At 43.9% G+C, this 20,122-nt stretch overlaps 1 protein-coding gene across 1 annotated transcript in view; it reads left to right on the top strand.

Annotated features, from left to right (window-relative positions):
• LOC106810293 (acetyl-CoA carboxylase-like) overlaps window positions 1-20,122 on the top strand; it is a 46,754-nt gene that overhangs the window by 19,398 nt on the left and 7,234 nt on the right. The window contains exon 3 of the mRNA XM_014813600.1: window positions 14,546-14,666. Within this exon, the coding sequence (XP_014669086.1) occupies window positions 14,546-14,666 (121 nt within the window). The remainder of the gene's footprint in view (window positions 1-14,545; window positions 14,667-20,122) is intronic.

Genomic DNA, 20,122 nt, shown 5'->3' with positions numbered 1-20,122 from the left:
GCTGCTGATGACATGTAGAATAAACTCTACATACTGGATTGCAGTCCATGAATCCTTGAAACAAAATTGGAGAAGGCCGAGAGCGTTAAGAGCTCAATGCAGTCAATAAGGGCGACACCGCGAACATTCATACTATCACTTGGAAGGAATTTTGACGGTAAAACCCATCAACGTGGGTATAGCAGTAACGAAGATGCGCAAAACAGTAATAAATCCTCGCGTATTAAGAAACTGTTAAGAGGTAAGATTTCATGTTAGACCCACCTTTGGACAATAAAAGAACCTGAATTGTAGCCTAAAAATTACAAAGTTAATGCAGGTTCTTTATTTGAATTGAAAATTCAGTTAACAACTTTAAAAAGAAATTCATGAAATTAACTAAACAAGTTCCTTGGTAGTCTATAATACTCTATTAGGTATAAAGGGCATAAAAAAGAATAAGGAACGTAGAATGGGTTTGTATTATGTCATATATTGCAGTCATTTAGACATAATTATATGAATATTTTATATAAACAAATGAACCGCACCCAATATTCTACCAGCCACAAGCACCTTTTTATTCTAAGAAAATTGAAGAACCTATTTAAGAACTCTAAAATACCTAATTTCCCAGTAAACACCAATTTATATAAGAACTTTTTTAGGTTAACCTGGAAAAATACAGGTCTTATTACGCGTTTTTACTGTATTCGTAAGCCTGTCCGGCCAAAGATTGGTCGTCAATACTGTCGACTGTGATTGTGATTGTGATTGTCATGTGTCACCAACAATCACAGGAGTTGGAAAACGCCATCCGCCGCTGACATGTCTTCTTTCTCAAACAAGAACTGTCAAAAAGTCGCGAGCAATTCCCCGTATTTATCACGAGGGAAGTTACGGACCTTTCTTAATAGTGATTGACGAATCGTTAAGATTCGCTGAGATGTTCCAACAATGAGCGTGATGAAGTCTCACTGATGGCAGAAAGCTGTTAAAACTTTTATTGCTATTACTTTCTATTTTTGATTACAATCCGTAAGATAGCAGAATGTTCCGCGTGAGAAAGAAATGTTTAAAAAAAATCGGCACTTATGGCAGAACGCTGTTTGAACGTATTGCTATACGTTTTTTTATTACAATCGGTAAGATGGCAGAATCTTCCGGCGCCGTGAAAGAAATCGTGAAGATCCACGTCTGAGGGCAGAACGCTGTGTAGAACGTATTGGCTATTACGTTTTTTTTATTACAATCGTAAGATGGCAGAATCTTCCGCGCGTGAAAAAATTTGCAGATCACGCTGATGGCAGAACACTGTTAGAACGCTTTATTCCTATCATCGCTAACGAGTCGCTGGTTAGATACGACAAATTCTCATGCTCACTGTGCGTATAGGTGCATGGTAAACCACCACTCTCAGATTCCACTGAAAGGGGTTTCGAACTCGCTGTTTTTTTTACATGCGAAATGCGTCTTCATCCTCTCTACTCGCGGTCCATGCATGCATACGCTACATGGCAACCGAGTGTCGGATAGAACGAATTTGGCCGCTGGCTGCTGAATGGTTCAATCGATCTATTGCTTCCCATCCCTCCCTGCCCCACACACACCGACCCTGATTGAACGCTATAGAAAATGAAAGAGTGGTATGGTACCCGCTCTCTCATATCGGGATTGACGCTAAATTTCGGCGAAAAAAAAACTCCGTACGAGAGATTTTCGCATTTATGAACTTGTTACTGGAACCTGCTGCTACGCTGCTACTGACGGGTACTGTTTACCTGTTAACGTATTCCCGAGAAATCTCGAATAAATAGCTGAATCACAGTGGACGCTTTTCGAAAATCAGATGAATCTGTAATGTTAAATTAACAATGGGTTAAGTATAAATGGAAGAAACCGATTATTAACAGTTTATAATACGTATTTCCGCGGAGAAATCTCGAATAAATAGCTGAATCACAGTGGACGCTTTTCGAAAATCAGATGAATCTGTAATGTTAATTAACAATGGGTTTAAGTATAAATGGAAGAAACTCGATTATTAACAGTTTTAATAATAACGAAACAGGTTCAACATGCCACTCATATACTGATGTCACGGCGTTTGTCATTTATACCGGATAAGTGTATATCAATTTAATTTAAACAAACTTTCGAGTGTTATTTTAGAACGTGTAAAACGTTATTTAACGAGTTATAAACCAACGCTTAACTTTAAATTAATTTAGACGTGAATAAAAGCCAATTCCAGGCATGAACCATTCGTGTATTTCCTGTCGGGTGCGGATTTTAAAAGATCGCTTATGCGTGAGATCCAGAAACGACGCACAGGCTTTTCAGAAAAATCATAAGGTTTTATTGAAAAAAACTGTTCCAATTATAAAATACAAAATCAAGAAGGATAAACGACGATAAAATTTAACAATTTTTCCAAAGCGAACCTCAGATTCACACAATTTGGCCTCGGAAACTACAGAGGTTGAAATGCGTATGGTGCGCCATCTACAGTTAAATATAAGAAAGAAAAGAAAGAAAAATTGTGAAGAAAAGATTCATATTACGTCGCAAGCCGTACATCAAACAATCCAGTTTTCATTACTCCGTCCCTTGGTATATGCGGTCGAAATTTTTAACCTCATCCGTCACTGCGCATTCAGACACTTCTCTCTCGCAGCGTTTTTTTTCTTTTCGGATGGCCTGTAAAAATCGTGCGCTGGAATTTTACGTATCACGTCACGAAACGTCTTTCCATGGGCTGAAACGCAACATTTATTGGCTTATTAGGACGCAACAGAAATCCACGTGGTTTATTGCCCGTACGGATGCCTGTAAGCCAGATATTGCTCAGGTAGGCCTGTAGCGAAGCTGCGCATTGCATTCGCAGGATTTAACAAATATTTTTACCATAGACTATGCGATTGATTGGCAGAAGACGATAACCTTGCAAACTCCACGTAAAACGTATCAACTACAAAAGTTAGTTAAGACGTCATTCATAGTTATAGCCGGTGACAAACGCAACTAATTTGGCGATCTGGGGGCATGAGTGATGTAAGTGAGTTAAGTGAGTGAGTGATGAGCGAGCGAAGCGAGCGAAGTGAGTGAGTTGAGTGAGTGAGGTGAGTGAGGTGAGTGAGTGAGTGAAGTGGAGTGAGTGAGTGAGTGAGTGAGTGAGTGATTGATGAGTGAGTGAGTGAGTGAGGTGAGTGAGTGAGTAAGCGAAGTGAGTGAGTGAAGTGAGTGAGTGAGTGAGTGCAGTGAGTGAGTGAGTGAGTGAGTGAGTGAGTGAGTGAGTGAAGTGAGTGAAGTGAGTGAGTGAGTGAGTTGATGTGAGTGAGTGAGTGAATGCGTGAGTGAGTTGAGTGGTGAAATGCGTGAAGTGAGTGAGTGAGTGAGGTGAGTGAGTGAGTGAGTGAATGCGTGAGTGAGTGAGTGAATGCGTGAGTGAGTGAGCTGAGTGAGTGAGTGGAGTGAGTGAGGGTGAGTGAGTGAGTGAGGAGTGAGTGAGTGAGTGAGTGAGTGAGTGAGTGAGTAGTGAGTGAGTGAGTGAGTGAGTGAGTGAGTGAGTGAGTGAGTGAGTGAGTGAGTGAGTGAGTGAGTGAGTGAGTGATGAGTGAGTGAGTGAGTGAGTGAGGTGAGTGAATGCTCGAGATGAGTGAGTGAGTGAGTGAGTGAGTGAGTGAGTGAATGCGTGAGTGAGTGAGTGAATGCGTGAGTGAGTGAGTGAGTGAGTGAATGGCTTAGAGTGAGTGAGTGAGTGAGTGAGTGAGTGAGTGAGTGAAGTGTAGTGAGTGAGTGAGTGTAGTGAGTGAGTGAGTGAGTGAGTGAGTGAGTGAAGTGAGTGAGTTGAGTGAGTGAGTGAGTGAGTGAGTGAGTGAGTGAGTGAGTGAGTTGAGTGAGTGAGTGAGTGGTAAATGAGTGAGCGAAGTGAGTGGTGAATGAGTAATGAGTGAGTAAGCGAGTGAGCTGAGTGAGTGAGGTGAGTGAGTAGTGGGTGAGTGAGTGAGTGAGTGAGTGAGTGAGTGAGTGAGTGAGAGAGTGAGTGAGTGAGGTGAGTGATGAGTGAGTGAAGCAAGGTGAGTGCAGTGAGTGAGTGTAGTGAGTGATTGAGTGAGTGAGTGAGTGGAGTAAAATGGGCTGAGTGAATGAGTCGAGTTGCAGCGGAGTGAGCGAGCAAGTGAGTGAGTGAGTCGAGTGAGTGAGTGGAGTGAGTGAGTGAGTGAAGTGAGTGAGTGAGTGAGGATGAAGTGAGTGATGAAGTGAGTCAGTCCACTCAGTCAGTCAATCAAGTCAGTCAGGCAGTCAGTCAGTCAGCAGTCAGTCGGAAGATGCTAAAAGAGACTCGATAAGTGCGAGAATTGAAAGAAGCGCGCGACCAAGAGAGAGAGCGAAGTGAGAGGGGGACTGAGAGAGGATGGGAGAAGAGGGGATAGAGAGAGAGAGAGAGGCAATAGAGAGAAGAGAACAAGAGAGCGGACGACGAGAGCGCGCGCGAGAAGAGAGAATTATGCTACAACGATGGCTGTAGCAAACGTGCTGATTGTGACGGCCAAGACCGCATGAGAAGCTGATAAGGGGATGAAGAGCGAGAGAGAGAGAGAGAGAGAGAGAGAGAGAGAGAAGAGAAGAGTGAGAGAGAAGGAGAGATGGAGAGGAAGAGGAGAGAGAGCAGATGATCGAAGAGAGAGAGAGAGAGAGAGAGGCGAGAGAGAGAGAGAGCGAGAGAGAGGAGAGAGAGGAGAGAGATGCGAGAGAAGAGAGTGGAGTAGAGAGAGATTTATGCTAGATGCGATAGCTGCAGTTGCGGCTGTAGACGCCAGACCGCATGAGAAGCTGATATAGGAGGGATGAAAGAGAGAGAGAGGAAGATAGGAGCGAGCCGCGCGCGCGTGAACAGAGAAGAGAAGAAGTGAGAGAAGAAAGTGAGAGAGGAGAGAGGAGAAAAAGAGAAGAGAAAGCAGAGAGAGAAGAGAGAGAGAGGAGGGAGGGAAGAAGAGAGAGAGAGAGAGACAGAGGAGGATAGAGATCGACAGAAGATTATGCTACATACGATGGCTGTGAGCACGGCTGAGTTGTGACGCGCAGACCCGCATGAGAAGCTGATAAGAGAGATGAAGAGCGAGAGAGAGAGAGAGAGAGGAGAGGGTGAGAGCGCGCGCGATGAGGATGAGGAGAGGCGAGAGAGAGAGTGAGAGAGAGTGCGATAGGAGAGCAGAGTTAGGCTAGATGCGATAGCTGTAGTTTACGGCTTGTGACGCCAGACCGCATGAGAAGCTGATAGGGGGGTGAAGGAGAGCAGAGAGAGAGGAGGAGAGAGGAAGAGAGGAGAGACACGAGAGTGGGGAGCGCGGCGCGTGAGAGAGAGAGAGAGAGAGAATTAGAGAGAGAGAGAGACGCGAGAGGGAGAGAGATAGAGAGAGAAGCAGAGGGAGATAGAGGAGATAGAGAGGAGTTACGGTACTACGATGCTGAGCTACGGCTGTGACGCAGGCGTATGAACAAGCTGATAGGGAATGATAGAGCGAGAGAGAGAAGGCAGTGGAGAGCGCGCGCAGTGAGAGATGAGAGACGAGTGAGAGCAGAGAAGGAGAATAGAGAGAGAGATTAGGCTAGATGCGTTAGCTGTAGCTACGGCTTTTAGCCAGACCGCATGAAAAGCTGATCGACTTCCCGCAGCACGTAATACTTCGTAACGCATTACGCTTGGCCGCACATCTCTCGAGTTGCCGACAATTTCAGTATTGCCGCGTTATTCTGTCGACGTCACACTCGCGGTGCCTTCGCACACGGCGTGTGTAGGATCCGAGACACTGTACGTGTCGAATCCGGGGAGACGCATGCCGGATCCGGCACACCGTACGTGTCGAATCAGGGGAGACGCATGCCGATCCGGCACGACCGTACGTGTCCGAATCCGGGGAGCGCATGCGCGGATCCGGCACATCCGCCTACGTGTCGAATCCGGCACGTTTCCCGTCGGTCTGTACTCCCTCCCTCATTACGCCTTATAATCCGTATTATAATTCTAACACGAAAATGCAATTACCTATAGAACACAGATGCAACGGAAGATGATTGTAAAACACGCATCATCACTGCTGCGGCTTCTCTGTTGTTTTTTTCACGTTAAATTTAGTTTTTTCACTGGATGAGTGGACGATGCCAAGGGCAGATGCAGGATTTTGTCTAGGAGGGGGGCGTGCAGGGGCGAAAGGGCACTTTTGAGATTTTTGTTAGGGGCAACTGAAGCGCGGCTGCGCCGGCGCTCGTGCGCGAGACCGCTGGGTGCGAATGGAACCGGTGGGGGGTCGGGGGACCTCGCCCCGGAAAATTTTAAAAATCAGACTCCTTTTTATGGCATTTTCAGAGCATATGAACGAAATCTTTGTAACTTCAAGTCTTGTCATAGCCAATGAAACAGACATGCCGAGTACAAGGACAAAATCCACAAAGCCACAAAACCCATCAACGTTGTTTGAAATTAACTGCACATCAGAGCGACAAAATACGAACGGTGAAACAAACTGTGATATGGATTGAACACACTTTTATTACAAAGAAGAATTTAATCATTACATGTACTAATTTATATGCTTTCCGTTTCATCATTTACTCATTATTACTATAAAACTTCAGACTTCAACTGGAATTTCAACGACGACTGATATATTATACTTCTTAAAACATAACTCCAGTATTACTCTTGCCACAGAGGGCGTGTACGGTTTGTAGCAGGGGGGAGGGGTACAACCCGTACCAAACTCGGGAGCACCCCGAAGGGGGCGGGAAGCTGGGGCGCCCTCCCCCGAAAAATTTTGAAATTAGACCCGCCTCAGATGCGTTTCCTCGCGCGAGCAGGAGGGTGCCGGACCCTGGACACCCCCCCCCTGTACATGCCCTGTAGCCCAGTAGTATTACTTTTCACACAAATTTAGACAATATGACGTGGGCTTTGCCAGACGAGAATATAGTAATAGTAACTACTAACGTACGTTTTAAGTAAAAAAATGCAATAGATAAGCATCGAAACATATTCAGAATGAATTACTTGAAGCCAAAAATTAGGAGGGGCGTTATTACAGGAGGTACCAGTCGTAATAACAAAGCAATCAACGGTGGTTGCAAGCCTGGCGGCGATCTGTCGCAGCGCTCAGAAAACAATGTCGGTCGGCCCCCGTTCCCCTAAAAAAACTGCCTCGAACATCAACTTATTTCTTCAGTATTTTTTCGTGCTTAAAAAACGTATATTAGTTTTTTAAAAATTGGAGAGAATAAAATTCCGTGGGCCAGAAAAGAAAGGGCAACTTCAAAATTTTAGGGGGGGGGGGTTTGCGCACCCCCTGGCCACCCCCCCCTGGATCCGCCCTGATGCGTTGTGGGACTGTGTAGGATATTCGTCCGTAAGTTCTTGTCTTCCAGTTGAAACTTCTTTTTTCGCTGTGATGAGTGGCCGGGGCGTTGTTGGGATGTGCAGGTATCGTTCCGTAGTTCTGTTTTCACTTATTGTAAATTATTTTTTCTCTTGAAAAAGTGAAACGTGGGTGAGCGTGTGAGGATATTGTCATGGAGTATCGTCGCACATAGATGTTTATTAGTAAGTACGCGACGCTCGTTCGTTCGCTGTATACACTGCTGCTCGTTTGGTCACTGAACCTGGCTTTCGAAGGCTTTTCTGATATAACACCCGCCGCACCTGGCCTTGGAATCTGAGTGATGAGACCTTATCAACATAGTGACGCATCGTTCGTCGTTTTACCCTAAAAGCTCTGCCAGGGGTGGTCGAACAGGGGCGCTCATGTAGAAATAAATAATAAATGACCGTCGACTAAGGATGCTCCAATCGAATGTGATAGCGGGGAGGACACAGACTGTACGAACATGTCCCTGAGATACCCCTATCTACCAGAGCTCTGTGTAACCTGGAGACCTTGAGGCTTTCAACCACCGTGTCGGGTCCTGAGTGTGCTGCCAGTGGCTAGGTCGAGTGAGTGTAGTGAAGACCAAAAAAGCATGTATATGTATATTATACATATATATATTATATATATATAATATATATATATATATATTATATATAATATATAATAAATCTTTATATATCTATCTATCTATTTATTTATTGATTATATTATATATTTTATCATAAATTATTATTATGTCAATGTTATTATGTCTCAGTTTTGCCCTGGTACTATATATATAATTATATATATAATATATATCATATATATATATATTATATAGACGAGAGAGAGAGGAGAGAGAGAGAGAGGAGAGAGAAGAAGAGAGAAAGAGATAGAGAGAGAGAGGAAAAGGAAAGAGAGAGAGAGAGGGGGAGAAAGAGAAAGAGCGAGAGATTTATATAGGCCTACTTCTCAGGTCGGGACGCAGTTTGTCCCCGGTGTTTCTCCTAAAATTCGAGTGAGTGAGTGAGTGAGTGAGTGAGCGAGCGAGCGCACTGTATGCGTCTCTCGTGTTTAATCGGCGGATCTCCGCTTCGCCACGGCGGCGGCAGCAGCAGCAGCAGCAGCGGCATGATCTATTAACGAGGCGTGAGTCGATTTCTCCTCCTTTAATTTTGTTCGGCTTTGCGACAATCTCCCTGAAGCTGTGTGAAGTCGCGCGATATTTTTTTTTTCATCCGCGAATAAATATTGCGCGCGCGCCCACGCACGCACGAATACGCAACTCGGAAACTTATTAGAAACAATATTAAACGAGCTTGCGCGCGTGCTTAATGACGCATAATTGGCTCTCAAGTCATTAATTAAATACGTGAGGTGTATAAAATGCGGGCCAACCTCAGGAAGCAGTGTGTGAGGCCGGCGTGGAATGCACGTGTTGGTCGTGGGGAACGAGTGGTAGATGAGTGCATGTAGAGTAAGTGAGCACGGGAGATTGGAATATTAGAAGCCAAATCGAGCCCAAAGGAGAATAGGGAGGAACATCTATAGTATTCCGAATATGGGAGTAGATATTATCGACAGAAATTTGTGTTAACGTAAACTTAAGACAGTAAGAGCAATTGGTGCAATAGATTAATGAGAGAGGATGAAGTCACACCCATGCAGTGTAAGGTGCCGGTATGGTGCCGCTACGATGATGCACAGACATTTCTAATTAAGACACAACATTGCTCCAACGCCAAGGCCAACTCGGGGCACGCGCTGAGTACCATTTATTATCGAACACAATATTATTTTCTCTGTCAGCATCAGCAAAATGCAAAATATTAAATGGGTTTATAATATGGAGTCGTTATTATAAAATTTGGAGCGTCGGTTTGTTGACTGTTAAAGGCTATTCATGATGTAATCAGAAATGCTAGCCAGGAATAATGAGCTGGTGAGTACGTGAGCGTGCGTACGTGCGTGCGTGTGTGTGTGTGTGTGTGTGTGTGTGTGTGTGTGTGTGTGTGTGTGTGTGTGTGCGCGCGCGTGTATGTGTTTGTGTTTGTGTTCGTGTGTGCGTGTATGCATACGTTTGATTGCTCGGGCGTGCGTGCGTTTTTGACTGGTCGTGCGTATACGTGTGTTCGGGCGTGTGGGCGTGCTTTCGTTCGTGTGTACGTGCGTTCGTGCGTGGTGCGTGCGTGCGTGTATGCATGTGTGCGCGCGCGTGTATATATATATATATATATATATATATATATATATGAGCGATGTGGCGACAGTGTCATACTATATGTAAAACGTACTAAACGTACTAAAGTATACTGAAGCACGCACGCATGATCTGCCGTGACGATGCTGACGAAAGGAGAGAAAAGCTGTTTACGATAACGGCTAAAGCTTTGCCGTGCCACTCGGTCTGTTTAAAACGATTCCAAAAAACAACTTATTGCGTTCTCGTAAATCCACGGTACTTCATTCGGCATTCACACTGTCATACTCCGTTTCGTACGGATCTCAATTTAAATTTGAATGGCGGAAGAACGAGATGCTTTGGTCAAGCTCGGCTGGTAACGCTTCTCACTTCGCGATAGTAAAGTAACTCTGCTAGTTTGTTAGTTACGTGTTGTTGTTTACGTGTTTACATTTGTTAGTTACGTGTTTTGTTTGTTGTTTAGTTACGTGTATAAGTATAAGCGTACGTGCTTTCATCTAAACTGTAAAATATTACTATTATTATTATTATTATGATTATAAAAGCGTTACTGCATGTAATTCAAATACAAATACATGTACTGAATTGACAGAATATATCAGAAATAAGGCGGGATAGACCAGTATAAGACAGAATAGAGCGGAATCAAGGCGATAGAACTCGTAACTGGCGTGTCGGCGTAGAATCATGCTGAAATCTGTCGCCGACGAGAGAGAGCGAGTGATAGAAAAAGAGCGATAGAGAAAGAGAGAGCGTGCTTTTCGAAAATCAGATGAATCTGTAATGTTAATTAACAATGGGTTTAAGTATAAATGGAAGAAACTCGATTATTAACAGTTTTAATAATAACGAAACAGGTTCAAATCCACTCATTACTATGTCACGGTTTGTCATTTATACCGGATAAGTGTAATCAATTTAATTTAAACAACTTCGAGTTTATTTAAACGTGTAAACGTTATTTAACAGTTAAAACCAACGTTAATTTAAATTAATTAGACGTGAATAATGCAATTCAGGCTATGACATTCGGTGTATTTCCTGTCGGTGCATTTTAAAGATCGCTTATGCGTGGAGATCCTGGAAACGATCCACAGCTTTTTCAAAAAATCAATAAGGTTTTATTGATAAAAACTGTTCCAATTTATAAATACAAAATCAAGAAGGATAACACGATAAAATTTAACAATTTTTCCAAAGCGAACCTCAGATTCACACTATTTTGCCTCGGATACGTACAAGGTTGAAATGCGTATGGTGCGCCATCTACAGGTTAAATATAGAAAAAAAGAAAAGAAAATTTGAAGAAAAGATTTCATATTACGTCGCAGCCGTACATCAACATCCGTTTTCATTACTCCGTCCCTTGGTAAATGCGGTCGATTTTTAACCTCATCCGTCACTGCGCATTCACGACACTTCTCTCTCGCAGCGTTTTTTTTCTTTCGGATGGCTGTAAAAAATCGTGCGCTGGAATTTACGTATCACGTCACGACGTCTTTCATGCTTGTAAACCAACATTTATTGGCTTTATTAGGACGGCAACAGAAATCCACGTGGTTTATTGCCCGTACGATGCTGTAAGCCAGATATTTGCTCAGGTAGTGCCTGTAGCGGAAGGCTGCATTGCATTCGCGGATTAACAAATATTTTTTCCATAGATATGCGATTGATTGGCAGAGACGATAACCTTGCAACTCCACGTAAACGTATCAACCTATACGAAAGTTAGTTAAGACGTCATTCATGTTATACCGGGTGACAACGCAACTAATTTGGGAATCTGGGGCAGTGAGTGAGTAAGTGAGTAAGTGAGTGAGTGAGTGAGTTGTGTGTCTGGTGTGTGTGTGCGTGCGTGCGTGCTCGTGCGTGCGTGCATGCGTGTATGCGTGTCTAGTGTGTGTCTGTGGTAGAATTTGTTCTGTACATCCCATCCGGCTCTTGCCATCTCTACTCGTCTGTACTTCTCTAGCTGTGTTTGTATTTCTATAGCTGTGTCTATACTTCTCTATCTGTGTTTGTATGTTTGAGTGTTGTCTCACGTTAGCTCATGCGAATAACAATTCTTGTGACACGATTACTGCTTGCTATGCCCGTGAAATTGCTCACGGAAGTATTTGCGCGGCTGTCTCATTGTTTGAAGCGAGGTTCACCCAAGGCGCATGATGCGTTTTGAAAGGTTCTGATAGCCATAGGCTGCCTCAACTAAACGGTGATATTATAACTCAGAAAAGCGGCAGCTGTGACGCTACACAAATGCGTGAGGGAAATCGTAGGAGAGAAACAAGGAGGTGGGTGAGAGTTGAGGCAGGAGATGGAAGGTAAACACCCAAAAGTACAGGAACAACAACAACAACAACAACAACAATCGTTTTCATTAAATAAGTTTATTCGGTTGGTAGACTAATATATATAACAGAGTTAAATGTTACCCAACCGTGAAGATTGGAAACGTACAGCTTACGTTTCGCCTCCTGCCAGGAGGCTTTCTCAAAGCTAACTGATGATTATCAGTTTTGACCACCAGATGGTGTGGTGGTCAATAGCTTAGTCCACACGTGACCAAGCCTGTATCCCCCTTCGTCCCCGGTTGATGTTCGGGGTCTTGCGGATCCAAATGGCTTCCTTAATCCAACGCCGGATTTTAATAGGCTCGCGATCGATGATCTTCGAATTCTCCCAATCGATGGTGTGATTGTCCTTCGCTACGTAGTCAGTGATCGCAGATTTGGTGATTTCGGTAGCCGACTGTTTTCGTTGAGCACTTGTGAACGATTTGGGTGCTACGGTGTCTACGTTCTGTCCGTAATGTTGTGCATATCTGTTCTGTTCTTAAGGTGTACCAAACGCCGTTTTAGGGTCTCAAACGGTCTAACTGTTGAAGCCTTCGGTCTCGCAAGGCGGCGAGGGAAATATCTGTCGTCTTTGATAATGTTTGGCTCGCGAGGCTGAAAACTCAGCGTGTGCAGAGGTGTGAGACTCCTGCTGAGCCAGCCAAACTCACGCTCCGTGCTCAGCACGAGTCTCACCATGTGTGGGGGCCTTTAGAGTATGATTATAGGTATAATAATGGTCGCTACAGCTGCGTCTACATGAGAAAGATTCAAAGAATGACCTGGATTATATGTCTATAGTCCATACAATGCGAAACCCCATGCTTTTAAGATGCGGCCTTTTCATAGCTCCGGATTATTTGCCAGCACCTATGTGGGGGCAGAATGCGTGTTATTGAATCTCAGCAATCTTATAGTTTCCATATACATGCAAAAACGAGGTTTTCTGGAAAAAAACATGCTTGTGCTCTGATTTGTCTACTATTTTTTTTATGTAGGTGTAAAAAAGTCAGTGTATTTCAGAGCAGCATGTAGAAGTAAACCTAAAAAATCTGGAACCTATGGAACCTAATGGAACCTATGGAAAAATCTGGAACTGAAAACTATCGTTCAATAGTACAATAGTAGTGGTACTAGTACAGTAGATATGGTACTAATACAGAGTACCACGTGCATGCTGAGTCGAAACACTGTAGGTTATGATCGTGTGTGTACACTCGTGCAAAAAATATCCCGTTTTTTCTCCAAACCTGTTTTCTTATCCATACTCACTTAAATCATCATATGGGTGAGAAATTCCCCGCCAGTGTTGTGTTGGTAGTCATGTTTTCCCTAGAATGTAGGGTAGCTTAATTATTGGTTTCAATAATTGGGTATAAAGGTTGCCTTAGGTTGGTCGTACTCTACAAAAATAGAGAATGATTCTCTTATGCAGTATTGCATAATTTACTGAGTAATCTATTGTTTTGTACTGTGAACAACACACACACAACCTTTAATTTTATAATGCTATCCGGCTGATGTTATTGAATAAGTTGTAAGAAAACATTCAACAGCTGCGCATAATGATTTATTTACCTATCCACAGATGCATGCGCACTTCTATGTGGGGTGCAAATGCACTTTATGCAGCTTATGTATCTCGCAATGGTACACAAAAATCCAGGGTGCGAAATTAACGGGAGTCCGGAGTCAAATACTCCCTGATGTACTGTCGGACTCCCTGATTTGACATAATATGCAGGAGTCCGTGTTACTCCCTGAAAATTCTGCCATACTAACTAGTTCGTTCTGGAGCATGGCCTGGGCCTCGCGGAATTACCGTATTTGTTCAGCTAATGTCTAAAGAAAATTTGGCAGACGTGCAACTGCATGAATCTTAAAAATAAGCACACGCGTTATTGTTAATATCTTTAATTTTGAACCTCAGACTGCGGACTCCCTCATTTTGCTGCGGACACCCTCTTTTTGAGGGTAGGGAGTCTGTAGATTACACTTGCTGGTATCCCAGCATGATTTAGGTTATCATTTCACACAAGTGTGTATGAACATATGTTGGAATCGCGTTTCAATACGTCACTGCAGCTATGGGTGCTATTCTGTGAATCAAGTCTGAAATGCGATGCACATGACATCATGTAACAAGGTCATGTGCATTGCGATGGGTATTAAATTGCATTGCGAGATGCATTGCAATGTATGATACATTGCATTGCACAGAGCATTTGCAAATCACATTGCATTGCAAGGTGCATTACAATATATGCATTACATTGCATTGCAAAGTGCATTAATTGTATTGCATTGCACAGCAATGTACATCGCAAATCGCATTGCATTACATTGCAGGGTGCTTTGTGTTTGCAGTACGTATATATATACCATTGCCATGTTTGCTGTCGCAGGACACGGCCCTACCTATTCGCACGGCACATGAAATCACATCCGGCAACTGATAACGAACTCGTCAATAAGCCTCCAAACCTCCGAAATCGCTCCCGGAAAATTTTTGACGAGAGAAATTTTCCCCACAAACTTGAAAAAGAGCTCCCGTGAAAAAAAGAGCGTCTAACTTCTAATTTTTCCCATGCGTCTAACTCGATGTCTTACATCCACTGCTGCAGGCACTCCATGTCCGGTTTTAGCCTCTTCAAGATGGGTAAGGATCAGAAGCGCATGGAGTTCACGGTAGCGACCCCGGAGGAATACGTGCACCGCTTCGAGGGCAAACGCGTCATCAACAAGGTAGCAGAACCAGTGTGTTATGTTATTATTATTATTATTATTAAATCTTTATTGCATGTAATTCAGATACAAATACATGTACTGACGACAGTTTTTTTCATGGAGAAAAAATCTGATAAAAGCAATAGTGTTGAGTAGTTAAAATGATAAATTTTTTGACTGATACAGTACAATTACAATGCTATACAACATGAAGAAAAAATATATACAAAAAAAAACTTCAGCATATTCTGTACTAGTAAAGTGATTAAGGTAAGTGTTGAGTAGTTAAAATCGTGTTTTTCTGAGTGATACAGTACAAAACGGTGCGATACAACATGAAGAAAAAAAATATACACACAAAAAAACCTTCAGTATATTCTGTACAAGTAAAGTGATTAAGACAACATGAAGAAAAAATAGATACCAGAAAAAAACTTCAGTTAGCCAGAGACCCATCTACTCGTCTTTTGGACGGCCTATTCTTGGATGAGACGGATGAAATTTGATAGACGGCATGAGGGCGGCCCAATTTTACCCCTGCATGAAAATAAAATCTTATACTTCTTCCAACAAAACAATATTTTTATTTCTATGTAAAAAAAACCTACTAAATTTCCTCCATTTTAAGGTAAGGTTTTAAAAATTTTCCACACCGTAGGAGGGGCAAAACCCCTTAGGGGGCACTTCGCGCCCGCAGCATCCTGCTTTTCTCAGATGGTGAGACTCCTTGATTTTTTTTCCTGGCTAACACCCTGAGGAGAATATACCAACACTCACCCCGTCACACAGCCGCTCTCACGGATCCCTACGCGCGGGGGAGTGTTGTCCTTTGTGTGCCAAAATCTTGTACCCGTCTGCAGCCTTGGAAATTCTGAAAACCCCTGGCAGTCCTGATTTCGAAAATTTCGATTTCTAATATTATTTTCTGTTTTAAATTCAACGTGAGGCTATCTAAAATCGGTAAAATCCGGATAGTCTTGCTCAAAAGTTCACAGTTGCGGACTTGGGGTGGCTGCTATGTCAAACGCTGCGGTCTATGTCTATTTGGGTTGCTGAAAATCCTCATCGTTTTTTCCGTTTTAAAAGTAGGTCTGTAGAAAAAAATAGTATGTTTATGTTTATAGTGTATACTGGAAGATATTCCAGTATATAATTCCATTGGGTCATTTTTTAAATTTAGCTTTAGCAATTAATGAAGAGTTGATTTCTTTGTATGTGGTCCACCAATTAGTATTGTTTTTTACCTGGTGTACTAAAACGTAACAATTTTTTATATATATTGACTGCTACAAACAAAAATCGTGTCTGGTTTACCAAAAAGTAGTGCTTGATTGTACGGGGTCTGTCGAGAAGTAACTCTTTAATAATGGGGTCTACAAGAAAGTAACTAAATACAAAGTGATAACTTTGAGATTCTGCTTTCTGATCTTGTGCTACCCTTGCTGGTATGCACTATGCAGCATGCCTTCACTTTTTCTGAGATGGTGCATTGCGAACGCGCTGCAAAGACTAAACATAACTAAAAATAAATTAAACAGGTCTAGTCGATCTTTATTTAACGTTTATGCGTAGCTTCAGTTAATGTGTGGTTAGCTCCAGTGGCGGATCCAGGATTTCAAGGAGGGGGGTGAAAAACAAAGGCGGGGGGATGGGGGTCGGTCGTTATAAATTGCACTGTAACTCTAAAGCTCCCTGGAGAGATTTACATAGATTATGCAACGTGGGTTGTGATGATCGACTATCAGTTTCTTCTTGATGTATGACCTTTGCTATAGATATCATACGTCAAAGTGTCGTAGAGTTTAATTCAACAAACATGAAACAGTGTATTAGTTTGTGGTGATATGACTGGCACTTCTTGGTTGACATGTGTGTTGTCAGGGAAGGAGATAATGGTTTGCAGTCCAACCGTGTGTAGTGACTCTGATTTACGTAATCTTTACTAATATCATCGAGAGCTTAAAATACATGTATTATTAGTTATTGATATATATAATTAACGTATACGTGTGTATTCCATACATATGTGCATCATATTAATTATCTATCTGACTTTTATAAGCAAGGGCATGCTGATCATGCCATAAGTTGCGTGGAGCTGCGTGCTTTTTTCCACGTGCACCGCGAATTATTGCAAGCTTGCTATTTGCCTTGCACTGTCACCTGACTTGGCTCTGTAGGCCTACACTGATAGTAGCGAGGGCCGTGCTGGCATTTTTTTTAAATATTATAAATAGAACAACATTATGTATTTATATTATCAGGAGCGTATAATGACGTATTTGTCATTATACGCTCCTGATATTATTACATTTATAAAGCTAGCTACTAGTAGCAGTGTTGCATGCTGTAGAATTACACCCGCTGGTGATAAAGCCTGTTTTCCTAATGTTCTCCACAATCTATTCCTGGCCGCATTAAAAAATACCACGTAAAGACGTCTAAAGGGCCGGACACACTAGGCGATTCTATCGCGCGAGTCGAGTGGACACACTAGGCGATTAAATCGGGCGACTAAATCGCCGGTGAAATCGCCTAGTCGTGCATGCATGTGCACGTAGACGTGCGTGCGTGCGTGCGTGCGTGCGTGCGTGTGTGTGCACGTACACCTGCGTGCATTCATGCGTGCATGCGTGTATATGTAAACGTGCGTGCATGCGTGCGTGTGTGCGTGCGTGTGTGCGAGCGTGTGTGCGTGTGCACGTATACGTGCGTGCGTGCGTGCGTGCGTGTGCAAGTACACGTGCGTGCGTGCGTGCGTGCGTGCGTGCGTGTGTACGTGTGTACTACGTACACGTGCGTTCGTGCGTGCGTGCGTGTGCACTTGCACGTGCGTACATGCGTGTGTGCGTACGTGCGTGTGAACGTATACGTGCGTGCCTGCGTGCGTGTGTGCGTGCGTGTGTGCGTGTGCACGTATACGTGCGTGCGTGCGTGCGTACACGTGCGTGCATGTGTGCGTGTGCACGTACACGTGCGCGCGTGCGTGCGTGCGTGCGTGTGCATTAAGCACGCACACACGCGCGCACACACGCACGCACGGACGTACGGACGCGCGGACGGACGCGCACACACCAACCTAAGCACGCACACACGCACGCACACACTCACGCACACACTCACGCACGGACGTACGGACGCGCGGACGGACGTGCACACACCAACCTAAGCACGCACGCACGCACGCGCACACGCACGCACACACGCACGGACGGACGTACGGACGCGCGGACGAATGCGCACACACCAACTTGAGCACGCACACACGCACGCACGGACGCACGGACGGACGGACGCGCGCACACTCCAACCTAAGTACGCACACACGCACGCACACACGCACGCACGGACGTACGGACGCGCGGACGGACGCGCGCACACCAACTTGAGCACGCACACACGCACGCACACACGCACGCACACACGCACGCACGGACGTACGGACGCGCGGATGGACGCGCACACACCAACTTGAGCACGCATACACGCACGCACGGACGTACGAACGCGCACACACCAACCTAAGCACGCATACACGCACGCACGAACGTACGGACGCGCGTATGGACGCGCACACACCCACTTGAGCACGCACACACGCACGGACGTATTGACGGACGGACGCGCGCGCACACATCAACTTGAGCACGCACACACGCACGCACGGCCGTACGGACGGACGGATGCGCGCGCACACACCAACTTGAGCACGCACACTCGCACGCACGGGCGTACGGACAGACGGACGCGCGCACACACACCAACTTGAGCACGCACACACGCACGCACGAGCGTACGGACGGACGGAACCGCGCACACACACCAACTTCAGCACGCATGCATACATGCACGCACGAACGTACGGACGGACGGACGCGCGCGCACACAACAACTTGAGCACGCACACACGCACGCACGGACGTACGGACAGACGGACGCGCGCGCATGCATCAAATTGTTTAATTCTCGTATATCCCAATTCGATATACAAGACATACATTCAGTTTTTTATTTGTATGTAAACATCTCATAGGTCTATATGTCTGAGGAAACGCTGCATTTTCTGAATTTGAAATCCCGCTGACGAAATACAACTTTAACTTTGACATTTATTGATGTTCCACATATAGCCACTGTATAGCAGAAATCTGTAATGAAAATGAAGCTGAGAGAAAAGTAAAATCTAATTAGGGAATTCTTTCTCTGGGTAAAGCTCGTTTATTGTGTGTAATTAGTACAGCTAATTATGATGATGTAATAATATTTACCATCTAGATATATCAGGAGTAGATAATAATTGATAATAATCTATATATAGAGATAATAATAATATATTATTATTCACTGGAAATATGTTACCATCTCGCGAAAAGCATGTGACGCAATTCAACTCATCTATAACGTGTATTATTCGCATATTATTTAACTTCCCCCATTTAATTAAATTATTAATTTTATTAATTTCTTTCTCTCCATTTACCCTTTTTTACTTTCCCATTAACCCAACTAACGGTATTCTTTCAGAGTAAGTTCATCATAATGATTTACAGGAAACAGTTCTCGTTTTTCGTGCCACGCGTTATTCAAAACATCTCGAACGATATTTTAACCAATATCCGGGTCAATATATGAAAAATAATGGCCTAACTTCCAACAAATTTACACAAAAAGTTTTTTTGCTTTAATCAAATCAGTGAGTCATAAATTACTCAGAAAAAAAGTATCCCAAAATCTGACCCCGGGAACATGGTTAATTTTCATAACTTCAAGATGGCTGCCCCCTAAAATTTCAATGTACTACAAACTTTAACTTTAACTACTACAAGAGTAATGCCATCGTCGAGTTCTACCGTCGGACGTCTGTACCTGTCAGTACGTAATTTACTGCTAATGTCATTATCTAATTGCGCAGCATGAATGGGAGTGAGCACAATGCGGATACGCATTTAGAAATTCGATTAGCAAGAACGCTGGTGTGGGTCTTTACTTAAGTAACTTAACGTAAATTAAATTGCGATTAAAAATGGGCAATTTGAGTAGGTTGTTCATTGTTGTCGGAAATGCAGAATACCCCCCCCCCCCCACGCACACACACACCAACCGCGCCGTAGCAAATAGGGCTGACAACCGTGCTAGCGTGTATAGCCAGCCACGCACCTTCGCACAGATATGTTTAAACACCACCAACGCACTTGGCAGCGCGTTCGTGATTCTAAAACGGGGTCATGGAGGCATGTGGGGGGTCATGGATGTGTTATTCTGTCATTCCGGATCCCGCTCAACAATCACGGCGGCCATGTTTGAAAATCAGACTTCGTGCTTCGACAAGTCTTTGTCATTAGCCCCACACAAGGTAGACGCGTCGCACAAAGGAGCTCCAGAGAGAGAGAGAGAGAGAGAGAGAGAGAGAGAGAGAGAGAGAGAGAGAGAGAGAGAGAGAGAGAGAGAGAGAGAGAGAGAGAGAGAGAGAGAGA

Source organism: Priapulus caudatus, unplaced genomic scaffold, assembly GCF_000485595.1.
Source record: "Priapulus caudatus unplaced genomic scaffold, Priapulus_caudatus-5.0.1 Scaffold428, whole genome shotgun sequence".
In the NCBI taxonomy this organism is placed as follows: Eukaryota; Metazoa; Priapulida; class Priapulimorpha; order Priapulimorphida; family Priapulidae; genus Priapulus; species Priapulus caudatus.
The sequence above is the reverse complement of the archived record's forward strand: the minus strand, read 5'-3'. Positions and strand labels throughout refer to the sequence as shown.